The 25718-nt window shown below is 52.6% G+C and overlaps 1 protein-coding gene and 1 long non-coding RNA gene across 2 annotated transcripts; one reads left to right on the top strand and one right to left on the bottom strand.

Annotated features, from left to right (window-relative positions):
* Positions 1-1578: 1578 nt before the first annotated feature.
* Positions 1579-25223, bottom strand: GPR143 (G protein-coupled receptor 143). The gene is made up of 9 exons (XM_060087389.1): positions 24941-25223; positions 24039-24148; positions 22529-22623; positions 16308-16400; positions 13767-13879; positions 12103-12211; positions 10359-10476; positions 8871-9114; positions 1579-1905 (listed from the first exon to the last, which is right to left on the bottom strand). Exons 1-9 carry the CDS (start codon positions 25206-25208, stop codon positions 1811-1813), a joined length of 1245 nt encoding a protein of 414 aa, XP_059943372.1. The 5' UTR covers positions 25209-25223; the 3' UTR covers positions 1579-1810.
* On the top strand, positions 14286-22902 carry LOC132482236 (uncharacterized). Its single transcript, XR_009530885.1, has 3 exons — positions 14286-14478; positions 15277-15370; positions 22322-22902. It is a non-coding gene; the product is annotated as an uncharacterized LOC132482236 (long non-coding RNA).
* Positions 25224-25718: the final 495 nt, after the last annotated feature.

The following is a 25718-nucleotide window of genomic DNA, read 5'->3' as shown; positions in this document are numbered from 1 at the left end:
CCAGACACTCACAGCAGCCTGGGTTCTCAGGTGCAAACTCTGAACCTGACTGTGGCTAATGTAAAGCCAACAGAATGGGTGAGGAGGACATGGACATTGAGCGCCTCGGAGGCATCTCTGGAGAACCAGGCTTGGGGGCCGTGTTCGGCTGCAGGATCGGGCCCATACACATAACACCAGGCACAGACACAGCGCTGGGAGCTGCCCACACCTTGATACTGGACACTGGGCCGGCCCCTGAAAGCACACCCCGGATGCCTTCCAAAGCAGACGCACCAGCTGCCGGCCCCTTTCCAGCAGTGCTTCTGCGCGGCCCATTGCCTTGGGCACCAGCTTCCAACTTAGACTTGGGACACGAATCTGATTTTCTGCCAGGCCCATAGCTTGCTCTAGCTGCGAGGGAGCCTGGGAAAGTGGGCAGCTGGCAGCTTTGCTCTAGAGTGGGGTTGAGGCTGTGCCTCATTCAGCACGGGGAGTCCTCAGAGGACGGGCTTCTGATGCTGCGGGCAGACGGAATGTCGATGCAGAGATGAAGGATGTGGAGGACACCCAGGAAAGTTCAAACTCCTTCACACCTGCTGGGCACTTTGGGTCAAGGTGGCTGGGATGTAGGTCCATCTTTAGGAGCACGCAGCCCTGGGTACCACGGTCGCAGTCACAGGATGCTCTGAATCCATCTGTGGCCATGTGACTCCAAAAGCACAAATCCAGAAGCATCCTGGACAGCTTTTCTAGAGCAGGATGGAGTCCTAGTCTTGACATAAACGAGGATCACATGGCAGAGCTGACTGCAGTGTCCTGAGGAAATGGTGCCTTGCCTTTGGATAGACTTACCTAGGTGGCTTGCGTCTCCAGTGAATAGTATACATAGTATTTTTGCCCCCAGATATATATATATGCACATGTATACGTTCAATATCTATACTATACAAATTTTATGAACAGCCGACCGTCTGCACTGCCCAGCCCCCAGCCCGCGGCCCCCGGGGATGCAGAAGACCCCCTGCGGATAAGGAAGACCCCCCGCGGATGCGGACCAGGGCCCCCACGGGTGAGGACCAGGACCCCTGCGGATGAGGACGAGGGCCTCTGTGGATTTTGAAACCCGTGCGGGTCCTAGAACAGATCTCTCATGGATATCAAAGGACAGCTCTCTATATAATTATATATGTATACTTTATATATGTAATCTATATTTCAACTGATGGAAAGATGGAAACGTAGGCAATGTCTGAGCATACGTCAGGTCCTAAGGATTCCTTAGACTCGGTCATTGCTCAACACAACGTGGGGACCGAGGGCTCAACTGCTGGTCCAGGCCTGTCCTCCGCTGCCCCCTAGTGGTGGATAAGGAGCTTGCTGTGCAGCTGCTGCTCGGTGCTTCATGGGTCCTGCTGCTGCCTTGTGGCCTTTCGGCATCATCACTATCTGACTCGAGAGCATTCGCTGGAGGAGGTGTTCAGACAGAATCCAAGTCAGGCTGGGAGCTCGGACACAGCTACTTTATTAACTTTTCCAAGGACCTGGATCTGGCATTTACATTACAGCCAGATCAGAAAAACTAATGTCGATGGAGAGTCTGGAGAGTGTCTGATCTCCAAAGAGTACCCCTGCCGTCCCCACGCGCGGGCTCACGGATCATCCCTCCTACCGCAAAGAGGGTCTCGGGGGACACACTAACGTGGTGATGGGGGTGACATTTGGGGGATGCTACACCCTGCAGTGCGCTGACTGCAGGCGAGAACACAGTCCTAAGGGGTGAGACACGTGGAGTCTGGGGAAGACGGGTTTGGACCTCTGTCTCGTCCTCTCACAGGTCTCCCCGGGCTTTTGGAACAGATTCAGCCTCCTTTCCATTGCAGGACACACTTGCAACATGGATTTCAACTGTGCTGGCGTCAGAACCTGGAGAGGAAAAAAGACTGTCACGTGACGGTGTCCGTGCCCGAGAAGGTCTTTCACAAGCTTCACAACCATCTGTATTTAAAAAAGAAAATTACATGATGCTTTCACCTACATGTGGTTAAATCATTCCGGAGGACAAAAGTCCTACAGAATCCTCTGGGGCAGCTGATGTATGACCCCCTGAAGGGAGGTCCACCCCACCTCCCTTCCTGCAAACCTCACCGCTGGGCAGCTCACCACATCTCAGCCGAATCCTGTGGACGCTGCAGCCCAAACGGAAACAGACTGTTGACACGGGAGAGTTTCGGAGCCCTGGGACATGCTGCCTAAGGGGCCCGAGGTCTCAGTGCACTGCAGTGACAGTGGGCACGGCTGCCCCAGGGGCCACTCGGGGGCAACAGGGCTCCGGGGTCGCGCAGCCACCTGCTCTCAATTCCATGAGGTGCCCCAAGGACTCCTCTTACTAAAACTTAAGAGGAGGGACATAGGTGACAATCAGTAGAGTGAAAGCAAACATCACTCCAGCCAAAAGAATAATCCTGGAGGTCTGTTTAGCCATCCCAACAACACGCCGTCCTTTAGAAGGTGTGGGAGATCTTTGCAACAGATGTCAGAATTGTTCTTTCTATGGATATCACTCCACAAATATCCAGGCCTGCCTGCTGGGTGCCAGGTTCTAGGGTGTGTGTGTCAGGAATACAGCAAAGGAAGACGCAGAGAAGGGTGGCCTTTTCAGCTGTGCATGGGGCAGGTGACTGCCTTTCAGGAACATCTCCAGATCCCAACTCCCTCCACCAAGAGGCCCCGCTGACGGCTGCAGCCTCCTCCTCTCATGTCCCTCTGCTCTCTCACAACCTTCAGGCACATGCTTCTCTTCCATCCAAGCTCAGTGCTGCCCCAGGGCCTTTGCACATCTCTTTTTTTTTTTGCCTGCAAAGCGCTCCAGATTTTCTCATGGCTCACTCCCACACTGCATTCAGGTCTCAACTCAAATGTTACCTCCTCCTCGAGGGGTCTGGGACGCGTATCTAAAACCACTCTCCTGCCCTCTTGACGTGTTCTTTGCAGCACTTCTCGCTGCCTTGAATCTCGTACAGTTCTTTGAGACTTTCATTCACAAATGCTGATACAATAATTATTTTATAATCATATGGAGAGTCTCAGTGGACAGCGCATCTGTCTACCATACCACAGTATCTGTAATGCCTCAACAGGCCCCCGGCACGATAAACTAACGCTGAATGGCTAAATACCGTGGGGTCACCGCCTTGACATCCGTGGGACACGGCACAGGCACCTCAGAGCACTCATGGAGGCTAACGTATAAACACCGGCAGGAGCAAGCCCGCGGTAAGAGCCGCCACATGCAGAGTTTAGAGGACACTTCGGGGGGAAAAGGAGAGGCCGTCAGCACTGTGGGCTTGGAAATGCCTGGGGAAACCGGAGCTACAGGAACAGGTGACGATATTACCCAAGAGGAAGCAAGCGCGGGGTCCGCTGCGTGGCCGACACACCACCGTCCCCCCCACCACCCAAACCCCACAGCGGCCTGTGCTGCGAGAGGCGCGCAGCTCCTCCTCCCAGGGCGGCCCCGAGGCGAGTCCAGGAGAACACAGGTAGGAGGGAAGAGCCCACCAAGAGGTGGGAAAGGCATTCAGAGGACGGGAGAAGGGCCGGCATCGCGGCTCTGGGCCCCGAAGCCGGCTCCGAGGAGAAGCCGCGCCGCCCTCGGGGCAGGTGGGAGCGGGAAGGCTCGGTTCTCTCGGCGTCGGTCGCCGTTCATGAGCGCGTCCTGGGCTCGTGGGAACGTGTGTGCGATTTCTGTGGTCTTTTCGAAAAGCCTCTGGGTTGGAGCGTCACACGGGGGCTCGGGATCAAGATGTGGCCCGTGACCTGACACTTGGGGACATATTCTGCCCCCTTTTTCAGAGTTCCTGCTTCCTTCCCCGTCCCCCGGGGCTCCACGGAGGAGACCCCTTTGTGTCACGACAACCCCGAGCGTCAGACGCCAGTGCCGCCGCTGAACAAACGCACACACACACACACACACCCGCCCCGCGCCCCTGGCCCCCAGGCCCGCCTGCGCCGCGTTGGCTGGGTGCTTGCAGCGTGGGCTTTCCGGCAGGCCTGCCTTTCCATGGGTTTTCACGTCTGGTCTTAGTCTCTGAGAAGCAAATCCAAAGAGGCCATGGTGGGGGTGAGGGACTAATTCTCTCTCGGTGCGTGTGCACGTCTGGGTGTGCGTGCAGGAAACGCGGCTGCCAGCGACCTCCCAGCGCCCAAAGGGCCGAGCGCCTTCCTAGCAATTCCTGTCAGGGAGCCCTGCAAGCCCAGGCAGGTTCTCTAGAACTTCCTGGCTCCACGCGGACCTAACAGTTGGGAAGGCATGTTGGGTGCCTCCGGTGCCCTCAGCTGTTGCTCCTGGATCCCTTCAAACCTCGAGGCCCGAGATCAGAAACCCCAACCAGGTGGTCAGTTGCATGAGCCACAGAGGGCGCACAACCCCTGGGCCTGCGTCCGCTTCAAGGTGTCGAATTGGGTCCAGCCAGCCCCACAGAGCTGGAGGCCCTGGGGTGTGTTCTCTCCCACACTCCCCTGGCAAACACAACCCATGGCGCCCCCTGGTGTTACGTGGAGGGGCTAGTGACGGGCAGAGAGAATCACAGACAAAGAATGAGGTGTATGAGAGAACGGAGAAACGGGGACGGTAACGGGGAAGCGTGGGGGAGAACAGGGAATTTGGGGAGGTGTGAAGCTGTGATGGAGGGTAAAGAGATGTGGGAGAGACGCAATGCGGGGAGAAAGTCCTGTGGGAAACGGCAGAAACCTGGTGTGTGTGTGGGGGAGATACGGAATTGGCAGGCGGAACAGAATGATGGGGAGAAGAGTGTTGTGGGAGAGACTGGCCGTGTGGAGGACAGGCACTGCGGGAGGGAGAACCGTGGGAGATGACGGGTCGCTGTCAGAGAGAAGGAATCAGGCTGGAGAACAGAAATCTCTGCGAGAAAAAGAACTTGGGGAGCGGTGGCAAAATGAACTGTAGAAGACAACAGATTTGTGAGAAACCCTGAAGAAGCCAGAATTGTGGCAGAAAATGGGAAATTGTGGGAAGAGAGTTGTGGGAGCAATAGGGGGCTGTGGGGGAAACACAACTGAGAAAAGCAAGGGGTTGTGGGAGAAGATGGAGAATTGTGGGAACCACAGGGAGTGGGGGAGGGAAAGGGCAACTGGGGGTAAGAGGGGACGGCGCAGGAACTGGGGTGTTGTGAGAGCGACAGGGAATTGTGGGAAAGACACTTAGGGGGAGAGAAGAGACATACAGTTACGCCCCCTCACTTCCATCCACTATGTGCTCAGCACAGGCCACAAGCTTCCCACCTGTGGACACACTACACGTGCTCTCTTCTGACGACAGCTTTCCTCGTCTCCCCACACGCCCCGCGTCTCGGCCCTACCCCACTGACGTAATCCTTTACACCCTGTGGTCCGTCTTGTCCACAGCCACACCCCCATCCCTGTGGCCACGCCCCTCTGCCACAGCAAGGGAAGGCCTGTTCTCCTCGACGCCCCTCCCCGCCAGGCCTCTGCCTAAGACACGCCCCCTTTGTGACCACGCCCCCACCTCCACCGCCGTCCTGCCGGTGGGCAGGGCTTGGGGGAACCTGGTCCAGGGTGACGCTGAAGGCTAGAGGAGCAGACCTCCTGAGAAATACACCCCCCAGCCTTTGAAGGCAATGATAAGGTTAAAGTATCCATCAGATCCCGAACTTTCCCGTTGTGAGCACAAGTGTCCCTGTTAAAGTAGGGCCAGAGGTCTGACACTACGCTTCGTAAAGCTCATGGACAGAGGAAATATTTTAAGGTTTTCTGGTGCTCACCAGATAAAAACCAACCAGGGTTTTGCTTATTTGTGACAAGTACCCTTTTTTCTTGACTTTCAGTCCCAAGGGAAATTCTGATGCTTCGTAAAGATGCGATTTTGAACGAAGTTGTCATAGAGAATTACGCACAGATCCCCTCGATGTTAGCTGTTGCCATGGTCACAAAGTGTGATCGTCCAATCAGGTCTCCCACATCCATTCACTAGGCTAGTCCTACAAGCAACTCCGAGTGCATCTCTCCACTTTAAAACCTTAACTGGCCTCTCTCTGGCCACTAGATAAAATGCGAACTCCTTAGCAGAATCTGTAAAAACCCTTCGTTAGCTGTTCCCGACCTGCCTCTCCAGCTTCCCACAAATCCCACGCTGTGGCCACCCCTGAACGACGTACAGACATTCTGCCCTAAGTCTCCACACAGGGTGTCCTCCGGGCTTCCTCCTCTCCCTTTCCAGGCTGCGGTGCAAGACCCAGTCTGCACATCATCTCCTCCGGAAACCCTCACCCATGCACCAACACCAGTGGAGGCCCTGCCTTTTCTGTGTTCCTTTAACGCGTCAGACTTTTTAGAATGAAATATAGTATTGTCTTTACTTAACTGATATTTGCAAGTTTCCTACATGATACTTGCCAGGGACACTCACAATCCACACACACCGCCCCCGCCCCTCAGCTAAAATGCTGTTGACCGTATTGCAGAGGCTCGATGAATATCTGTTCAAACTCAGTGGACTTATGTCAAGTACCTAGTAAGTGCCAGACACCACATCAGATACTTCCTGTCGGAGGCTCAGTGTAAGCCTGTTGGCCTCGAAGTGAATCCTAAAGTAGTAGACAGAGGCTTAAGGATATGATAAACCACTGAAGCTTCATCTTAACCAGTGCAAACAGGGAGAAGCCGAACTGTATTTACTGCTTCGAGTTTGTATCTCTGGGCTTTTCTCCCACATGTAATAATAGTACTTTCTGTATTATGAGTAGCTCCCTGCCTTTACTAAAGAGACTAAAAGCAAAGGGGCTGGGAAGGAGGAGAAAGGAAACGGCCCAAGACCAAGCCAGCCGTATCTCATTTCCAAGATTACCACTGTAGACAGAAGGCTGCCGTTTCCTGAGGGTTCTGGCAGCAGCGTGTACAGCCTGTGGTATAAGAACAGGAGTCTCCTGCCTGGGGACCATTCTGCCCTGGGCTTGTTTCCTGACACGTATCCACGTCGTTAGCCCAGATCACCCTGCCTTCGTACTTAAAACGCAGATTGGAAATTTTCGTGGACTCTTTCATTCTATTTCTCACCAACATTTGCTCCATGTCTCCGCTCAGGTTATGAATATGTAATGGAATTTATGTATGCTTACTAGAATTAGCACTTATGGAATGCCCTCTGTGTCCCAGCACTATTTAAGCACACAGCACAAAGATCTGTTTAATCTTATGAAAATCAGTGTCGTTAGCACCCTATTAGAGGTCAAGGAATACTAAGTGAGATTTGCAGGAAGGGCTGCAAAAAAAAAACACCAAGATGGACGGTCCTGTGCCCAGAAGCCACGAGCCCTCCCTGGAGGTTATCATCATGGCTCCTGCGTAGCAAGTCCATTCCTTATACTTAGACCGTATGTCACCTTGCCTCTAACAAGCTTGACAAATGTTGCTTTTATTCAAAGCAAGTGCTTGCTCATTATAAAGTCTTACTAAAAAAAAATGGTTAAGAAGATCTCAACTCTTTTTTTCCCCAGCTCTTTTGAGATATATTTGACATAGTACCCCAACTCTTATGTTACTAAAAATTCTTTAAATCTTACGTCTAAGAAGTCTTTACATCTTACAGTTAATTACTCTTAGGCCTTTTAGAACTAATGTCCCATCAAAAATGTGTAATTTAACATAATTATTACAAACGACTATTGGGCCCTTACCACGTGCAGTGGTCAGCATGAGTACAAGATGGTACACGGGCTGCAGAGTGATGCATTCCTGTTAAAAGCGTTTTCAACCAGCCCCAGTGTAATCAAGTGGGAAGAGGGAGGGGCTTCAGGGCCTCAGTGGGAACAGAAGGAGGGCGTGGGGTGGCCTCCTCCCCAAGCAGCATTTGTGGGAATCAACCCCCTGACCCCCAGAGGAGGTGCTGCAAACGTGTCCGCTTCTTGTAAAGAATTTCCAGCCTTGTTACTCAATGCTAACAGCAAAATGTCTGCTCGGGAAGAAGCTTTCAAGGGAATAAAGATCTGCATAGACCAGGGACGGTAAAGTTAATCAGTTATCATAACCATGACAGTCCCTGAGATTTAGTTCGGAATAAGCATCATAGGTCTAGTGACTATTCTCTCTCATGACCCTTCTTGATTAGACTATGAATGAGCTTTTTGTAATAGTAAATTCAGAATACAGAGCAAATGATAAATTATAAGGTTTCAGTATGTTTAATGAAAAGCACATATAATAGATTTATTTATATATATAAATAGTATTCATGAATATATAAATATAAAATGTATGTAGTAGGTTCAGTAGATGGCAACCTTTAGAGAAACATTATTTGGGTCTTGAACTTTCTTCCTCCTTGTCGGCTGGGTTAATAGACATAACCCCAAGTCAGATTAAACAGGAGTTTAAAAAGAGGACCAATTTGAGGACCACAGTGCTAGAGTCTTGAAATGAAAAGGACAGACCCAGCACTGGACAAGCAGCGTGTTGTCTTAAATGTCCCCGAATGAGGTGGACAAACCAAGCTGCCACTAAAAGCTACAGAGGTCAGGCTGTACCATTCATTGTCTTACAGCAAACGTTCGCGACGGCTTTGAAGGGGCCGTTTATCTCATATGCAAAAAGCCATCCAGCCCAGGGTGGAGCCAGTTATAACGATTACAAGGCTACGGTGCTTAATACCTAGAGGAAAGGTCCCACCGTCATAGTAAAAGGAGAGGTGGGTGATGCAGTGCAGGCCTAACGCTGGCACTTTCCACTCTCGCCTTGAAGCAGGTTCCGGACATCAGGACAGAAATGCTATGCACCAGCCACGTGGCCGTTTATCAAGCGTTTCCAGGGGAGCCAGGGGCCCCGCCGTCTGCCGGCCTTGGCGGAGGGGCTCTTACCTTCAGACAGCAGGCTCAAGGCCTCGTCGGAACTGTGCTCGCCGTCCCGCACCTCCTTCCCGGCAGCGGGGCTTTCCCGGGGCTCACGGGAGCCCCTCGGGGATGGGGAACCCCGCTCGGCGGCCGAGGTGCTCATCGATTCCCACTGGATCTCCTTCCTGGGACCCCGAAAAGCTGGGCGCCAGCCTGTCCAGCCGTAGAAGGCCAGGGACAACAGGAACCCTTGGGCTGGATTCAGTATCCCCTGGCAGGGAGAACAGAGAGACAGGGGTGAGTCAGGGTGAGACGGTGGGAATCAGAGCGCTGGGTGCTCCCAGGGTGACTCGGGGCCCGCTGGGCTGGCCTCACTGCAACCTGCCCCACTGGCTGGTGTAGGGCGAGACAGAGATTGGCTGGAGGTGCTGGGCCCTCAAAGGTGCCTGAAGACCCAGGAGGTGGGGTGGGGAGAGGAAGCTGAGTCAGACCAGGGAGGAGGCGGGAGAGGGAAGGCCCTGGACGGCCCGGCAGGGCTATCTCACCTCTGGCCCGTGGCCGTGCTCACGCCCCTGGCAGGATGTGACTGCACAAAGGCACCTGAGCCTAACAGTCAGTCTAGGAAACTGCTTACGTGTGGTCCCTGCACGTGACCACAGCACAGGCAGGGGTGGAGGCAGCTAATGCTGGTCTTACCCTCCTGCATCAGCTTTCCCCCGACTCTGAAGCAACATGAATTTTAATTCTGTGTAGGGCACCGTGCATCTCTCCACCAACAGCTCGTGTATGGATTTTTGTATTTGCAAATGCAATATAAAGAAAACATGGAGGGAAACGACTCATGCGCTTCCCACCTTATTAGGATTTTATGTATTTCTCGCCAATATTTTTTCATACACGTGTTACTAGGTAGTTGTAATCAGTATAATTTTTAGATCTTGCATTTTTCACTTAACACTAGATTTCACAATTGTCATTTTTTTACATTGTCACCTTCAACATCATTCCTCAAGATCAAAGACTATCATTAACTTAACCGTTCCCTTTTGTTTAAAACAATGTGGGTTATCTATGATGCTTTATAATTACGGATAATGTTATAGGCAATACCTACATCCCTATGGTTTTTTCAGTCTGAAACATTTCTTCAAGAGAAATTCCCTGATATTTTATTTTTTTATTTTTATTTTTTTTTCAGGCACAAGATGTATATATTAAAAGTTACTGGGATACACTGTTTTGTTTTGTTTTGTTTTTTTCCCTGATATTTTAAATCTGCCTGAAAGGTTTGATTCACTTGCCAAGTTGATTTACCAGAGTCATATCCGTTTAATAACGATCCCAACACAATGAAAATAGCTAGCTCGTGGACCAAGGCCAGATGTAAGCATCCCAGGAACCTATTCAACTCCCTGCATATTTAAGTAACATATAGATCATACTTCTGAGTGGTTTTATCCCTTCTGTTTTTTTTTTTTTCTTTAGGAAGAACATTTTAAATTAAGATGGACCTACCATCATGAACCACGTGGTCTCGGCTGCATTTCTGACCTGTTTCAAAGAGCCTCCATTGATATCCGGTTGCATTTCAAGATAGAATAAAAGGCTTTCATTGATGATATTCGACACCCAACTGTTAGAAGGAAAATGGCCCACAGGGCCCACAGGTGAAGAGAACATGTGACATAATTCTTTCTTTTTTTTTTTGCGGTACACAGTCCTCTCACTGTCGCGGCCCCTCCCGCTGCGGAGCACAGGCTCCGGACGCACAGGCTCAGGGGCCATGGCTCAGGGGCCCAGCCGCTCCGCGGCATGTGGGATCCTCCCGGACCGGGGCACGAACCCGCGTCCACTGCACCGGCAGGCGGACTCTCTACCACTGCGCCACCAGGGAAGCCCCCATAATTCATTTTTAACGCTGGGGGTCAGGGACCATGCCTCCCGAGACCTAGAGGTCCTGGGGGGGGCAGTGCCTGCTTAGCAGCAGGGAGGACGCAGCACACCAAGCATCTGACGTAAGACCTGCCCCCCACTGAGCCCAAAGCAGAGACCAGCAGATCCTTCTGATGGTCGCACTCAACACCACATCAGGTGGAAGGTTCTAGCACATGTCAAATAACCCAGAGTTCACCCTTCCTCTGAAGAGTAAGCTCATGTTTTGATGGAGACCACAACAAATCTTGACATTTTATGTCTGAATTTTTTGAGGTTATTGTTGGCAGGCAGGTGACGTTTGAAACCACAGGCTCGGTGTAGTTTTAAGGGAGCTGATGTACGTCTCTCGCCTCTCGTAGGAGACTGTCCAAACAAACATGCTCACATCACATCAATTATTAACACCACAAAGGCGTGCTCTGTCTTGCGAAGCATTGCTTCACCACAGCGAAGTGTTTCCTGATTCCAGTCGAGTTTGCATTGGTTACAGGTCTGTGCCCAGCACACCCACTTGCAACGCTGGGGCAGGACACCTGTGGAGGGGGTTGGGGTGGGGGGTGGAGGGAATGGGGGGTGGGTGGACAGGAAGATTGCTCTCTACCCTTCTTTTTTTTTTGATTATTTTTATTTTTTTGGCCGTGCCACGCAGCTTGTGGGATCTTACTTCCCCAACCAGGGATGGAACCCGTGTTCCCTGCCGTGGAAGCGTGGAGTGCTAACCACTGGACCGCCGGGGAAGTCCCACTCTCTACGCTTCTTGCCTGAGCGGTGAGTCATAACGCTATAGATGGGCCCTTGCCCTTGTATCTTGTCAGATACAGGAATCCGGTGTCAAGACTGATGCAAGGACTTCCCTGGTGGTCCAGTGGTTAGGACTTCACGCTTACACGACAGGGCGTGCAGGTTCAATCCCTGGTCGGGGAACTAAGATCCCACATGCTGCACGTCAAAAAAAAAAAAAAAGACTGCTGCAAATGGGTGGATTTAGAAGGCCCTTGATTTGAATGCTAACCCCAGCGATGGGGCAAAACTCCGGAGGCATATGGTTGGGATGCATCAAAACTAAACTCGGGACTTTTCGTTCTTAGGGCTTTTTATACAGTTTGAGTAGATGTGAATATCTTTCCAGAAGTTCACGGAGGGTAGACTTGCCTTCCTGTCTCGCAAGCATTTCCTCCAAAGGCTCCTATAGCACAAGTGTCAAAAATTTCCTCTCCAAAGACGCTTCCCTTTGGAACTTTCAGGTCACACTTGGAAAAGCAAATGACAGGCGGTTTGCATTTCCCTTCCCAGCGACAGTTTTAAAAAAAAGAAGAAAGGTTACCAAATAATGAAAACCAGCATGATTTTGAAAAATCGGGTCTTGATCACGTCTCCCATCCGCCTCTCGTTCTCCGTGTAAACTCCTTGACTTCCTTTTAGTAAAGAGGCCACTGTGAAGAGCAGAGAGGAACAGCACGTAATTTCATTATTTACGTTTCCCGCGTGCAAAGCAAGGGCAGTAAAGCAGATGGGAGCTCAGAAGCACAGCCAGGAGAGCGTGAAGCCCAGCAAGACCCTGCCCGTGCTTTCTTCACCACCTCCACGTGGGACTTCTGGGAGACTCACGGCAATATAGAGTTTTTAAACGTTTACTACGAAATCACTTTAGATTTACACAAGATTTGCAAAGACAGTACCGAGAGTTCCCGTATACCTACACCCAGCTGTTCCCGGAGTTAACATCTTACACAACCATAGTCACATTGGTCACCATGAAGAAATCAACACTGGTACAGTGCTATTAACTACACTCTGGAGTTTATCTGGATTTTACTAGTTCGGGAACTACAGTTGTTTACAGTTTATATTTTTTACTATAAAAATGATGCATGCTCGCTATTTTAAAATGTTGAAAGATTTGACATTTATCCTTGTAGACAAGTTCGAAAATATAAAAAAGTTTAGAAAAGAATTGATAACCCATAGTTCACCCAGAGACAAGCATTGTTAGCATCTTAGTGTATTTCTTTCCAGTCTTTTTTCTATAAGTCATTTTCATTTGTTTGATGTAATCAAATCACTATTTTTTAATGCAATTTTGTTAAAAAAAGCTATATTTAATAGACTAGTTTTTGGGGGGGAGGAGTTTTTTGTCTTTAATTTTTATTGGCGTACAGTTGATTTACAATGTTGTGTTAGTTTCAGGTGTACAGCACACTAGTTTTAAATGCAGATATGCAAAGAGAGATGCAAAGAGCTGCAGTGATTTTTCCCTCCCTAGTGGTAAAGCACTTCACTTCGGTTAAAGTTCTACAACCCGCAGCTGATCATCAAGTGACCTTTCTGTTCAGGTGTGTTTCTTTCTTCTCATTCTGCTCGTGAGGGACCCACAGGGCGGCATGAGGGGCCTGGAGACTTGCCCCAGGGCACGTTTCTTTGAGGATGGGATGGGGGCTGGAATGCAGGTCCCCAGGTTTGGCCCGGAGGTCTGTCCAGTGCATTCTGCTGACTCACAAGATCCCTCTCACCCAGTTCTTCCTGATGCATTTGACTCACTTCCTGTGCTCTCCTTCCTGTTTACTGCCCAAGTGGGAGAAGACACAGGCCCACACATCACGGGAGGGCCCAGGCTCCCAGGACGGCTCAGTCCACATCCGTCCCTTCCCCTCGGCTACCCTTTCCTGCTCCCGTCTCCCCTCCGCAGTTTTCCAAGGCCACTCGGGTCCTCTGGGGCACGCCAGTGGCAGACTCAGCGTGAGCCCAGACAGAAGTGAAAAGTCCCCCGGTCCCGGCTTTCAGCTAGCAGACGTTGGCCAAGGACTCGCACAGCCCGTAACTGAGCAGGCTCGCTCCCTCCCGTTTATGAACCCCCTCCCTTTCCCCAGCTGTATTCTGCTCCTCTCTGGAGGATGACAGATGAGGTCCGTGGTCCTAGATGATGATCAGAGCCCGGGGCCCGGGGCCGTAGCCGTGGCCTCGCCCCCAGAGCACTTCCCTGTGCTTTACCTGCAGTCACTGTCTTTCGGAAGAGGATGGGGTTGGCCACGAGGACGAGCAGCAGGGGCAGGTACGTGGTGGTGACGTAGTGGGGGACGGCGTGCTCCAGGCCCCTCTCACACCTGAGGGAGGAAAGCCGGGTCATGCTCAGGAAAAAAAAAAAAACTTGGCTTTGCCTGAGATATGCCGACTTATCTGGAGATAAGAGGACCAGATCGAAGAGGGAAACACACAGATCGACTCCTGACTCTGCCCGAAGGAAACCTGACTCATATCTCACGTCTGGACGAAGGATCCATCATGGCTCTGTTTGGCTCGTAAATCAGGGAGCTTTTCAAGTTCCCTGCTGGGAAAAGGTGAAGAGCGGAAAAGGCTCCCTGGGGTGGTGCATTCCCCCCCGCCCCGAACTCCCCCACTGGGTCTCTCAAACAAGTGGGTCTCCCCCTACTTGTCTTTCAAGCAAGGCAAAGGCGTTCTATGAACCAGCTGGGTTTTCAGCACTTACTACGTATGTGCTAAGCCTGGCTGACATCACGCATAAGATCCAAGCTCTGTTCTCGACCAACTCTGTCGAGAGTTGGTCACACTGCACAGGACATCTGTTCTCATGGTGACAGATAATCATTTCAATGGTTCTTTTCAGGGAGAAGGACCAGCATTGCTACTGACAGGTCTTGAGAATCATCCGTCACCACAGGACACGGTGGACTGCCACACACAGGTATGTGACCAAAGTCGGGGCTATCAGTGAACAAACACACAGTGTAGAGGAAAATGGCAAAGAGGAAGAGAGAATCCAAAGCAAAGGGGATGTTGCCCAGGCCCGACCCCGGACGGGGTGGAAAAGCAGAGGAGGGAACAGGTCCTGTGGCCACGGAAGGTGGAATGATAAAAATGCTAGCGCTCTCGTTTTCATATGGATGACGTGCTCACACCAGAGGCGAAAGTGGCTGAAAATGCATGAAATCAGGTAAGAAAAATGCAGTGCCCGTCTTTGTTGCCTTAAGGATGCAGTACCACCTGAGGATGGTGCCTTCTTTCTGTTTGCGTGTTTTGTTTTTTACCCTGAAAGCCATATTTTATTGGAGTATGGTTGACTTACAGTGTTGTGTTGCTACCTTCTTTTTAACAGAAGCTTTCCTCTTTAGCTGTGAAAGCTAAACTGTGGTCTGGAAGGGCTTGAGGGCAGAAAGGGAAACAAGGGGAGGAAGAGGTGAGATGCGGATGCCGGAACGTAAGGAACCAATGAGAGAGGCTGGGAGCCTGCCGAGCGCCAAGGGCTCTGGGTCGTCGTGGGCTCCGAGGATGGATATGAGGAAGGAGGGAGATGCTTCAGGGGGGCGGCCTCGTGGAGACTGTGGGGCACCTTGGCGCTCCTGAGTGCCCTGCAGCAATGGCTCCCTCGTGCTCAGATGCAGCGTCCCCAGGATCTCACAGGTGGAGGCCAGAGATAAAAACTGCCTTTCCAATGAAGCGCATCCCTCTGTAACAGCTGCTAACTGTGTATTTGTCCTTTTAGGGTTCCTGGGGAGAGTGGGCTGTTTGGAGTGATCGACACAGAGGCCTGGGAGGAGTCACTGTCCACAAAGCAACACCAACGTGGAGACATCTGAGTGAGTGGCTACAAGAAATCAAAAAAGAAGGGGGGCAGAAACGGTCTACGCCACAGGTCAGCAAACTTTTTCTGTAAAGGAGCAGCTAGTCAGTATTTTAGCCTTCGGAACCCTCATAGCCTCTGTCAAAACTACTCAGCTCTAATGTGTAAAGCGGCCATAGACCATACGTACACAAATGGGCACGGCTGTGCGAATAAAGCTTTATTTACAAGAGCAGGCAGAGGGCTGGATCTGTCCTGAGGGCTGCGCTGTGCTGATCCCAGGCGTACACCGCCCTGAAATCACAGACAAAGAGACAATGTCCAACCTCTGTTTTTCAGCTTTCCATTGAAAATTAGAGTATATATCCTTGGAGGGACCTTGAGGCTTTACAAATGGTTGCACTGATGGGGTTTTAAACTTGAAGAAATGCCTGAGACAATTTCAGAGGCCACATCGCCCAGTGTCTGTGTTGAGAACAGCACAGGATAGAGAGAGGTGAGAAAGTGCAGACAGCAGAGGCTTAAAATAAGCTCGTCAAGAGCGAGCGACCTTGTGTGTCTTCCAGCCATCTCCAATTCATTCTTGGGATGTTCAACTCACCTGCTCGCCCAGGGGAAGCTGGTTTGAAGCATGAAAAATAAACAGTGGGCAGGGGAAGGCTGCTTCCGTCTGGAGGGGGACAGGCCTGGAGGCTGGCACACAGGCTGGTACGGGGGAGCCGTGCCCCCACTCTGCATCCACACTGCGCACAACGCCAACCCACACGCACGAGACAGGGAGAGAGGGAGGGATGCTAACTCAAGGTGCCAGCCACTGTGCTCTCAGCTGCACAGATCCAGGACGATGGCCTGCCCGCCCGCTCGGGGTCAGCGCCCGGGCGTCTCCTGCAAGAGAGGTGGGGGGCGGGGGTCCAGGCGTCGGGGGAGCGGGCTTGCGGGGAGCCCCGGCTTACCTGGCCACGGAAGGGTAGTACAGCATGAATGCTCCCTCTACGCACAGCAGTGCGGCCAGGCCCCAGGCCATCATATGGTAGAGCAGGATGGTGCTGGGGGACGAAGTGGCAGAGAGGCGGCCACGCCTGAGGTCCAGCACTGGCCAAGCCCCGAGCTCCACGAGCGGCAGGAAGACGCACACAGAGCAGACCCTCGGCAAACAGCTGCCTGATGCTGCCTGTGAGGTTTTCATTTTTCCTCGGATGGAGGTGCAATTCATATAACATCAGACTCAACATTTTAAAATGAGCAACTCAGCGGCATTTAGGACATCTACAATGCCCTGCAAGCACCACCTCTATCCGGTTCCAAAACATGTTCATCCCCCCAAAAGGAAACCCGGACCCATTCGGTGGTCTTCCCCCGTCATGCTTGTGCCCCCAGCCCCGGCAACCACTCATCTACCATCTGTCTCTACGGATTTGCCTTTTCTGGACATTTCATCTAAGGGGAGCCATACACGACGTGGCCTTTTGCGTCTGGCTTCTTTCCCTCAACCTAAGGCTTGCAAGATTGAGAGGAGGGGACGTCCCTGGTGGCACAGTGGTTAAAACTCCACGCTCCCACTGCAGAGGGCCCGGGTTCGATCCCTGGTCGGGGAACTAGATCCCACATGCATGCTGCAACTAAGAGTTTGCATGCCACAACTAAGGAGCCTGCATGCCGCAACTAAGACCTGGTGCAACTAACTAACTAACTAACTACATAAATAAAAGACTGAGAGGAGTGAGGCACGGGTACCTCAGAATTCCTCCTAAGTGCCTGGCTCCCCCAGTAGGCAAGCAGCTCCTGGCCTCTGGCCTTCCTGAAGTCACCTCCATACCTAATATGCAAGCGTCTTAATGCTCAGTCCAAACCAAGAAGGAGGTCTCTAAGAAATGGGTGGTTATTCGACGTTCCAGGACAGCAGGGAGGTTTCCTATCTTGTCCCCCTGCCCCCCATTCCCTGCATCGTTCAAAGTCTCTCATCGTTACCATGTCCATCCTTCATCTCTGTACTCCCACGCACCCCACCCTGTCCCGCCTGAGAGATTCAAGGCAGCCAGCCTTGCAGGTGGGGTCAGGACGATGGACCACCTGAACCCGTGCACAGCTACCTCGCTCTTCCAAGACAGCCTTCGTTTGCCTCTTCTGTGCAACGGGACGGGGCTCAGGGCTGCTCCCTCAGAGGTGCGCACTGTTACTCAAAACTCTGCCAGATGGGGCTTCCCTGGTGGTGCAGTGGTTAAGAATCCACCTGCCGATGCCGGGGACATGGCTTCGAGCCCTGGTCCGGGAAGATCCCACATGCCGCGGAGCAACTCAGCCTGTGCGCCGCAACTACTGAGCCCGTGCGCCACAACTACTGAGCCCACGCACCTAGAGCCTGAGCTCCGCCACAAGAGAAGCCACCGCAACGAGAAGCCCGTGCACCGCAACAAAGAGTAGCCCCTGCTCACCGCAACTAGAGAAAGCCCGTGCACAGTAACAAAGACCCAACGCAGCCAAAAATAAATAAATTAAATTTTTTTAAAAACCCTCTGCCAGCCGCCTGGCAGAGAGGGCAGCCCCTGGCCCATCAGGACTTTAACCCTGCGGACCCGCCGTGGGGACAAAGGGCGTGGTCAGGGATGCGGTGAAGGACACCCTTCTAAAGGAGCCAGGAGGGAAGAGAGATGGCCCAGGAGGGCAGGCAGGCTTCAGGGAGGAAACGCTGCACAGCTGGCCCACCGGGCGGCCACGCGGACGCGGCTGCACCTTGGCCTCCCCTGGCACTGCTGGTTCTGGAGCAGCCCTCCCTGCCCGTCTGGCTTTGGGAGCGCGTGGGGGTCTGTCCTGCCCAGAAGTCACAGGCTTTGCAGGACACTCAGGAAACTAAGGAGCAGCTTTGTGCAGGGGCTGGGCTGTGGCAGGGTGGCATCTGCGTTCCAGACGCCAAGCCTGGGCTGCAGGGAGCCGCTGGGGTCATCTCTGGGTGGGAGGGCGAGGCCAGCTCGCGCTCCCCGAAGCCCGGCCCTCGGTTCCCCCAAACGCCCACGAGGGGAGGAAGTCAGAGCCGGGCCGCGGGACCCAGGCTGCGGCCACGTCAATAACCAATACAGCCAGAAAGCCACACCCATGTGGCCGTGGTGGATCCATCCGGAGCAGCCCCGGCTGAAGGCCCTCGTCCCTTTTTCTGACGGCAAGCCAGTTTTCACGTGCAGGCACGCGAAGGCCCCCCCGCCCCAGACCCTCCTTGCTCTCACACTCCCCTTTTCTTAGGGCAAGCAGAGCTTCTCCCGGGATCTCAGGTACCGGCCTGCATGGTTAAAACGTGCGTCTCCCGCACCTGGAGCCCAAGAGGCAGTTTACATGCTAACTTTCAATCTGCCTTAATGACATTGCTTAGGGAAAATTCTCCCGCGCCAAAGGAAACAGCTAAATGCTGGAAGGATCTAGAAGGGAATGCGGAGTTTAATCCAGCCATACCGGAGAAGTCTGGCCCCCTGCCTGGGAATTCCTCGGGACCCCTCTACACCGGCTGCAGGTTCTTCATTGCCACTTACAGAATCCACTCCGCCCTTGGCTCTGGAAACAAGCTGGCGATTCAAAGAGGGGCTCCAGAGGCTTCTGGACCCACACGCTCAGCTCTGGCTCTAAACCCCCCAGGGCTGGCCCCTCAGAGACCTCACCCTGGGAAGTGTGACTTCTGCTAGGGACGAGGTCGGGGCTGGGTCTCCGTGGCTAGAGGGCAACCGTCTTATTTCTCTGCTGTGTGCCCGCTCCTTTTTGATGGGAGAGCCCACTTCACTGCCGACGGTGTTCCTAGCCCTGGAACCCTGCCCTTGGGAGGCATCTGGATGTGTGGCATCCCTGGAGGGCGGCCTCCTGTTGGATGGGCGGGTCCTTGGAAGCCTGGCGTCCTCTAGTCCCTGCACGTCCGCAGACTTCTGCCTATCCTAACGCCAAGCTCCAAGATGAATTCCAAACACCCGCCGGGGTGTGAGGAGGGCTTCCGATTGCCTGTCCTGGCTTCTGAGGGCTCTGTCTGTTCTCCGGGTCCAGAGAGCGGTCGCACAGCCCTGTCCAACTCCAGTCCCTCACAGGTGGAGGTGCATTTCCTATGACAGCAGGAGACATACTCTTCTAGCTTCTGTTCGGTGCTGCAAGGTTCCTCTCATCTCCACAACTGACTGGTGGTCTGTGAGGCCTCTAACTGTGTCATAGCTCCGATCCCTCCCGAACTGAGTGAGGGAACCATCCCACTTGCACTCAGCTTCAGGGACAAGGTCTCCTCATGCTGCTCGCTGCCTACCCAAAATCATTCTCCCTTTTTTTCCTCAGCAACAGAACCTGCATGTCAGGCAGAGCAGCAGCACGCTTGGATAATCAACTCTATTTCCTACCTCCTCTTACAGCTAAGTGTGGACAGAAAACTAAGTTCTGGCCAGTAACACGAAAATGTTATTGTTGTGTAAAACTCCCATGCACAACAGGCCTGCTTAAAACAGCTCCCTGCTTAAAGGGATCTGGCTCAGGGGACAACAGGCCCCTTTTGCATGGCCCCCTACCTCCTTCCTGTTTTCTGGAATGCTGATGTGATGGCTGGAGCTCCAGCAGCTGTACTGGGCCATGATACCTTGAGGGTGGAAGTCACATAATAGAATAGTGGAGCAGAAAGAGAGAAGGAGCTTGGGTCCCTGATTTCCATCATAAGAGCCCTAGATTGCCTACCTCTGGCCTCTTTTAGCGTGAAAGAGAAATTCCTATCTTAAGTCACTATTGTTTTATGTATTTTATGTAGCCAAAACTAATTCTCACTGATATACCTGGTTGGCAACCTTGAACCTTAACTATCTTCCCTACAGAATTTTCACAACCAAGTATCCCTCGGTTTTGTACAGATGTGTAAGAGCTTGGGAACTAAGGCAAAAAGGTAGAAGAAAGAAACCCAAAAATGAAGAGAGTACTAAATTTCAGGCCAGAGAGACAAAGTGAATGATGATGTGATATACGTAAGGAATACCAAGGATTTTAGAGTGGTGATTCACTAAGATTGCCCAGTGTAGTCTATAGCCTTAATATGGTCTTTATTTGGTTACTCACGTTGGTTTTAAAAGTGAATTTATTCAACCAGTGGTGCTGGGGCAACTGGATATCCACCTACAAAAGAATAAAGGCGGACCTATCCTCACCTCCACACAAAAATTAATTCAAAGATCTAAGTCACATTGTTCAAACTATAAAACTCTTAGAAGGAAACAAAGGTATAAATCCTTGTGACCTCAGGTTAGGCAATGGTTTCTTAGGTGATAGCAAAAGCACAAGAAATAAGAGGAAAAAAACCACAAAAACTGGATTTCATCAAAATTAAAAACTTTTATGCTTCAAAAGATACCATCAAGTAAGTGAAAAGACAACCTGCTGAATGAGAGAAGGTATTTGTCAATCATATATCTAATGAGGTACTCGTATCCAGAATATATAAAGTACTCCTATAACTCAATAATAAAAAAGACAAACAGCCCAATTAAAAACTGGAAAAAGGAAGCGAAGAGATATTTCTCCAAAGGAAGTACACAAATGGCCAATAAGCACATGAGAAGATGCTAAACATCATTACTCATCAGGGAAATCAAAACCACAATGAGATGCCACTTCACACGCAGTAGGATGGCTACAATCTCAAAAAACCAAACAAATACACAGAAAACAAGTGTTGTTATCAAGGATGCGGACAAACTGGAACCATTCAACATTGCTGGCGCAAAGGTAAAATGGTACAGAGTCTTTGGAAAGCAGTTCAGCAGTGCCTTATAAGGTTACAAAGAGTTACTATATGACCCAGGAATTCCAGTCCAAGGTGTATACCCATAAGTATATGGTGAAAATATATGTCCACACAAACACCTGCATACAAATATTCATTGCAGCCTTATTCGTAACAGTCAAAATGATGGAAACAACCTAAAAGTCCAGGGACTGATCAACGGGTAAAATGCAGGTAGCGAAACAATGGAATATTATTCAGCCACGCACAGGAATGAAATACTGATACGTGCCACAATATGGATAAATCTTGAAAATAACAGGCCAAGTTTAACGAGCCAGATACAAAACGCCACATATTGTATGACTCCATTTACAGAAACTGTCCAGAACAGGCAAATCCAGAGACAGACAGTAGATGTGAAGTTACCAGGAGCTGCGGGAGAGGGAAGGATGGGGAATGACTAGTAACCAGTACAGAGATCTGGGGGATGAATAACACGTCATAAAACCAAATAATGGTTATGGTTGCACAGTTCTGTGAATATGCTCACAAACAATGGATTTTATACACTTAAACAGATGAACTTTATAAAGCTATTTGAAAAGAAAAAAAGCAAACAAGGGCTCCACGCAAAGGGGACCTAATGGACGTGGACCACGAACTTGGTCGGGGACCCATCCTTCCTGGGCCTGGAGCCTGGAGACCAGGACACCCGCCATGCCCTCCTGCTTCTCTTTGGCACATAGGTTCTCTGGGCTTCTTTCTCCTCCATAACACGCACATCCCAGCTCCAACCCCAGCTCCCAGTTACGGAGCGCCTGCTACGTGCCAGGCTCCATCCATAACCATCCACGGGTACTATCACATTTACTGTTCCCAGGAACCTCCTGAGGTGGGTACTGTTTTGCAGCTGAGAAAACGGAAGTCCAGAGAGGTTCAGCAACTTGCCGACAGTCACACAGCTAGTGAGTGACGGGGCAGGAACTTGAACCCACCAGGACCAAGGCACTAACCCTTCCTGGGTTCCTCCCAGGCAGCTCCAGAACTCTTGGGCTCCGTATTTAGCATCCTGTGTCAATACATACATCTAAGAACTTTTTTCCTAAACCTTTAGACACCATCAGAATTTTTTATTTTCATGCCAATTCTTTTTTTTTTTTAAGTCTTTGTCCTGTTCCAAATATTTAATTTAGTGAAATACTGTTTTCAGGGTTTTAAAATCCTCATTTTTTTTCTTGGTAGGGGGCACCCGGAGAAATCCTCGATATTTCGATTGTGCCTTCAGCCTTTTATAAACAGGAGCCGGCACCGATGTTTCTCGGTGGAGGGGTCAGCTGACAGGTTCCGATCAGCTGTGTCTGCCGTACAGAGATGGAGCGCTCAGCGGTGTCTCCAACCTTCCCTCAGGCAACAAACTAGGGCAAGAGCCAGCTGGCTTGCTCTGAATACCTCAGTCCCGCCGATCTCCGGACCACCAGGTAGGCATCGACCGCATAGCAAAACAGCCACCAGAAGCAGGCGCTGTACAGCAGCTGGATCCACATCTGTCATCGGGAAAAGCCGGCATCAGAGCTCCCGGACATAGGGCCTCCCTCGTGGCGCAAGTGGTTGAGAGTCCGCCTGCCGATGCAGGGGATACGGGTTCGTGCCCCGGTCTGGGAGGATCCCATATGCCGCGGAGCGGCTGGGCCCGTGAGCCATGGCCGCTGAGCCTGCGCGTCCGGAGCCTGTGCTCCGCAACGGGGGAGGCCACAACAGTGAGAGGCCCGCATACCGCAAAAAGAAAAAAAAAAAAAAGCTCCCGGACATGGGTTCCAGACTGCCCCGTCCGTGACATGAGCTGGCAGACGCCCACTTCCTCTGACGTCACGGGGCAGCACATGAAAGCCCCCCGGAGAGGCTTGGAAACCCAGGCTGGGATGTGGCCTGGGACGGGCGTGTGCCTCGCTGCTCTGTGTGCTCCGCTGCACCGGGTCCAGCGAGCCCTGCCTTGTGCTACGCTTGTGGTCAGGGAGATAAAGGGCTCGGCTGTACAGCTTGGCCTGGCGTGAAGGTCTTTGAACGAGAAGCCCTTTTGCTGAGGACCAAGGAGGATGGGCAGGAAGGAGCTTCCCAGTAGAAGGAAGGCGGGGGGGGGCTCCGTACGTTAGAAGCAGCACGAGATCTATACACTAAGACGAGGCTCCATCGGGATGCAGCTGGGAAGCAACAGGGGGGAGGAAGGGAGAGACGCTGACGTTGTGGTACAGATGGCGGGGTCAGCGGGGCATCAGTGTCCTTTGAGGTCACTCACTGGAGGGTTAACTTGGCAGACAGAGCAATATGGATGAACAAATTGCTATACTTAAATATATGTTTTGTTAAGTAGATACATCCATTAAATCGATCACTTTTTTTTTCTTTTTTCTTTTTTTTGGCCAGCTGGTTTTGATTGTGGCTGGATCTAAGGTAAGGATTGAATGTGTGTTTAAGGGTGGGGATGGGGAACAGACTAGCACAGTGGTTCTACAACTGGAGTGTGGGTCAGAGGCCCCTGGAGGGTTTGTTAAATCACAGATGGCCCGCACCCCAGGGTCCCTGGTCAGTGGGGTGAGGGCTCTGAGCATGTGCATTTCTTTTGTTTGTTTGTTTGTTTGTTTTTGCGGTACGCGGGCCTCTCACCGCTGTGGCCTCTCCCGTTGCGGAGCACAGGCTCCGGACGCGCAGGCTCAGCGGCCACGGCTCACGGGCCCAGCCGCTCCGCGGCATGTGGGATCCTCCCGGACCGGGGCACGAACCCGCGTCCCCCGCATCGGCAGGCGGACTCTCAACCACTGCGCCACCAGGGAAGCCCCTGAGCATGTGCATTTCTAAAAGTTACAGTGGGCTGGCGGGAGGGATGCGACCACACTTTGAGGGCACAGCGTAACGAAGCGGGGCAAAGGGGAGGGAAGGGAGAGCCCAGGGGAGGTCCACTTACTGCACTCCCCATGCAGAAGGCGACGGGCCACACGTCTGTCCCGTTCACGGCTGAGATGTCGTCCACGAAACTCGGGAACCCTAACCACACCGTAGACCGGACTGTGATGCCTAAGGGAGAAGCAGGTGATGCTTTGTATCTGCTCCTAATGCAAATCTAAAGGTGACTGTTGACTCTGTAAAAATGATGGATGGATGGATGGATGGATGGATAGATAGGCAGACAGACAGACAGATAGGAAGGGAAAGAGAAAGATGTGAGGGAGACAGGGAGGAAAGAAACACACGCTAGTGTGTGCAGAGAGGCAGAGAAAAAAATAAGACTCAGAAAATAATTATTATGGTAGTGGAGCAATCCCAGGCACTTTGATTTCAACTTCAACCACCATTAGCCACAGTGCTGTCCCTAACGCTGTCTGTTTGTTTATTTGGCACCCAGAAGTGATTATGTGAATAACAATTTATATTTCTTGGCTATATTTTTAGTGTCCGAGTTAACTAGTCCTGAACGAAATATTAACTGTTAGTCTCTCACTAGTAGTACAATTAGGGATGCATTGTATTTTCTGGGTTTTCCTTCACAGCACCGTCTAAAGTTTCCCTAGTAAGTGCAATAACAAATACATCAAACTGTTTAGAAAAAAACAAAAAACCACGGTCCCCCGAAGGAACTTTTACCAACCATCTTGTATCGCAGAGTCCCCCGGTCGTCCAGTCCGGCCCCTGGGGAGCCGCCTCCGGCTCGGCCCTCCCACCCGTGGGCCGGGCGTCCTTACCCGCGCGGCGACCAGGTCCCAGGCGGGGGCCGCGCGCGCTCATCCACGCCCCCGGCCGGGAGCGACCTGCGGGCCGCGCGCCCTCAACCGCGCGCGGACGGGTCCCCACCCGCGGGCGCGCCCTCACCCAGGCAGCCGAGCAGGTCGCAGGCGGCGGCGGCGCGCAGGATGCGGGCGGAGGCCGGGGCGCGGGCCGTGGCCGGCGGGGAGGCCGAGGGGAGCCCGGGGCCCGCGGGCCGGCGCCCGGGCAGCAACCGCAGGAGGCCGAGCGCGAGGTGGAGCGCGCCGCTGCCCAGGCACAGCGCGTGGAAGGCCCGCGGCTGGAAGCTCAGCACCAGCTGCGTGGCGGCGTCCCGCGTGGCGCAGCAGAAGGTCCCCAGGCGCGGGGAGGCCATGGTCCGTGCTGGGGATGCGGCTCGGGTCTGCCGGGACCCCGCCGGCCGGTCCGGGTCATGTGCTGGGCCGGCCCTTGGCGGGGGTGGGGTGGGGCCGTCATGTGCCCTGGGCCTCTCCGCAGCCCCCGCCCGATCCCCCGCGCTGGCAGTCAAGGCGCCGGGCTCGCTGGGGGCCTCGCGCCTCTGCAGACGCCACGAGGCCTCACGAGGGTGATGCTTGGTCGTGGGGGGGGGGGGGGGGCGGGGAGGGGCGGGGGAAGGAGCGCGCCGGGGTGGGGAAGTCCGCTCTCTCCCCTTTCATCAAGGCCTTCCCAAGGGGAGGCGTGGGGCGTTGTTAATTCTCCAGAATCCAGAGCCCCCCCCACGCCCCCCACCCGACACCGCCGTCTCATCTTAACTCATATTGTAAGAAAGCATGCCGGGCTTCCCTGGTGGTGCAGTGGTTGAGAGTCCGCCTGCCGATGCAGGGGATACGGGTTCGTGCCCCGGTCTGGGAAGATCCCACATGCC

The sequence above is a fragment of the Mesoplodon densirostris genome, chromosome X, assembly GCF_025265405.1.
Source record: "Mesoplodon densirostris isolate mMesDen1 chromosome X, mMesDen1 primary haplotype, whole genome shotgun sequence".
NCBI lineage: Eukaryota > Metazoa > Chordata > Mammalia > Artiodactyla > Ziphiidae > Mesoplodon > Mesoplodon densirostris.
This window is presented reverse-complemented; position numbering and strand designations above follow the sequence as displayed.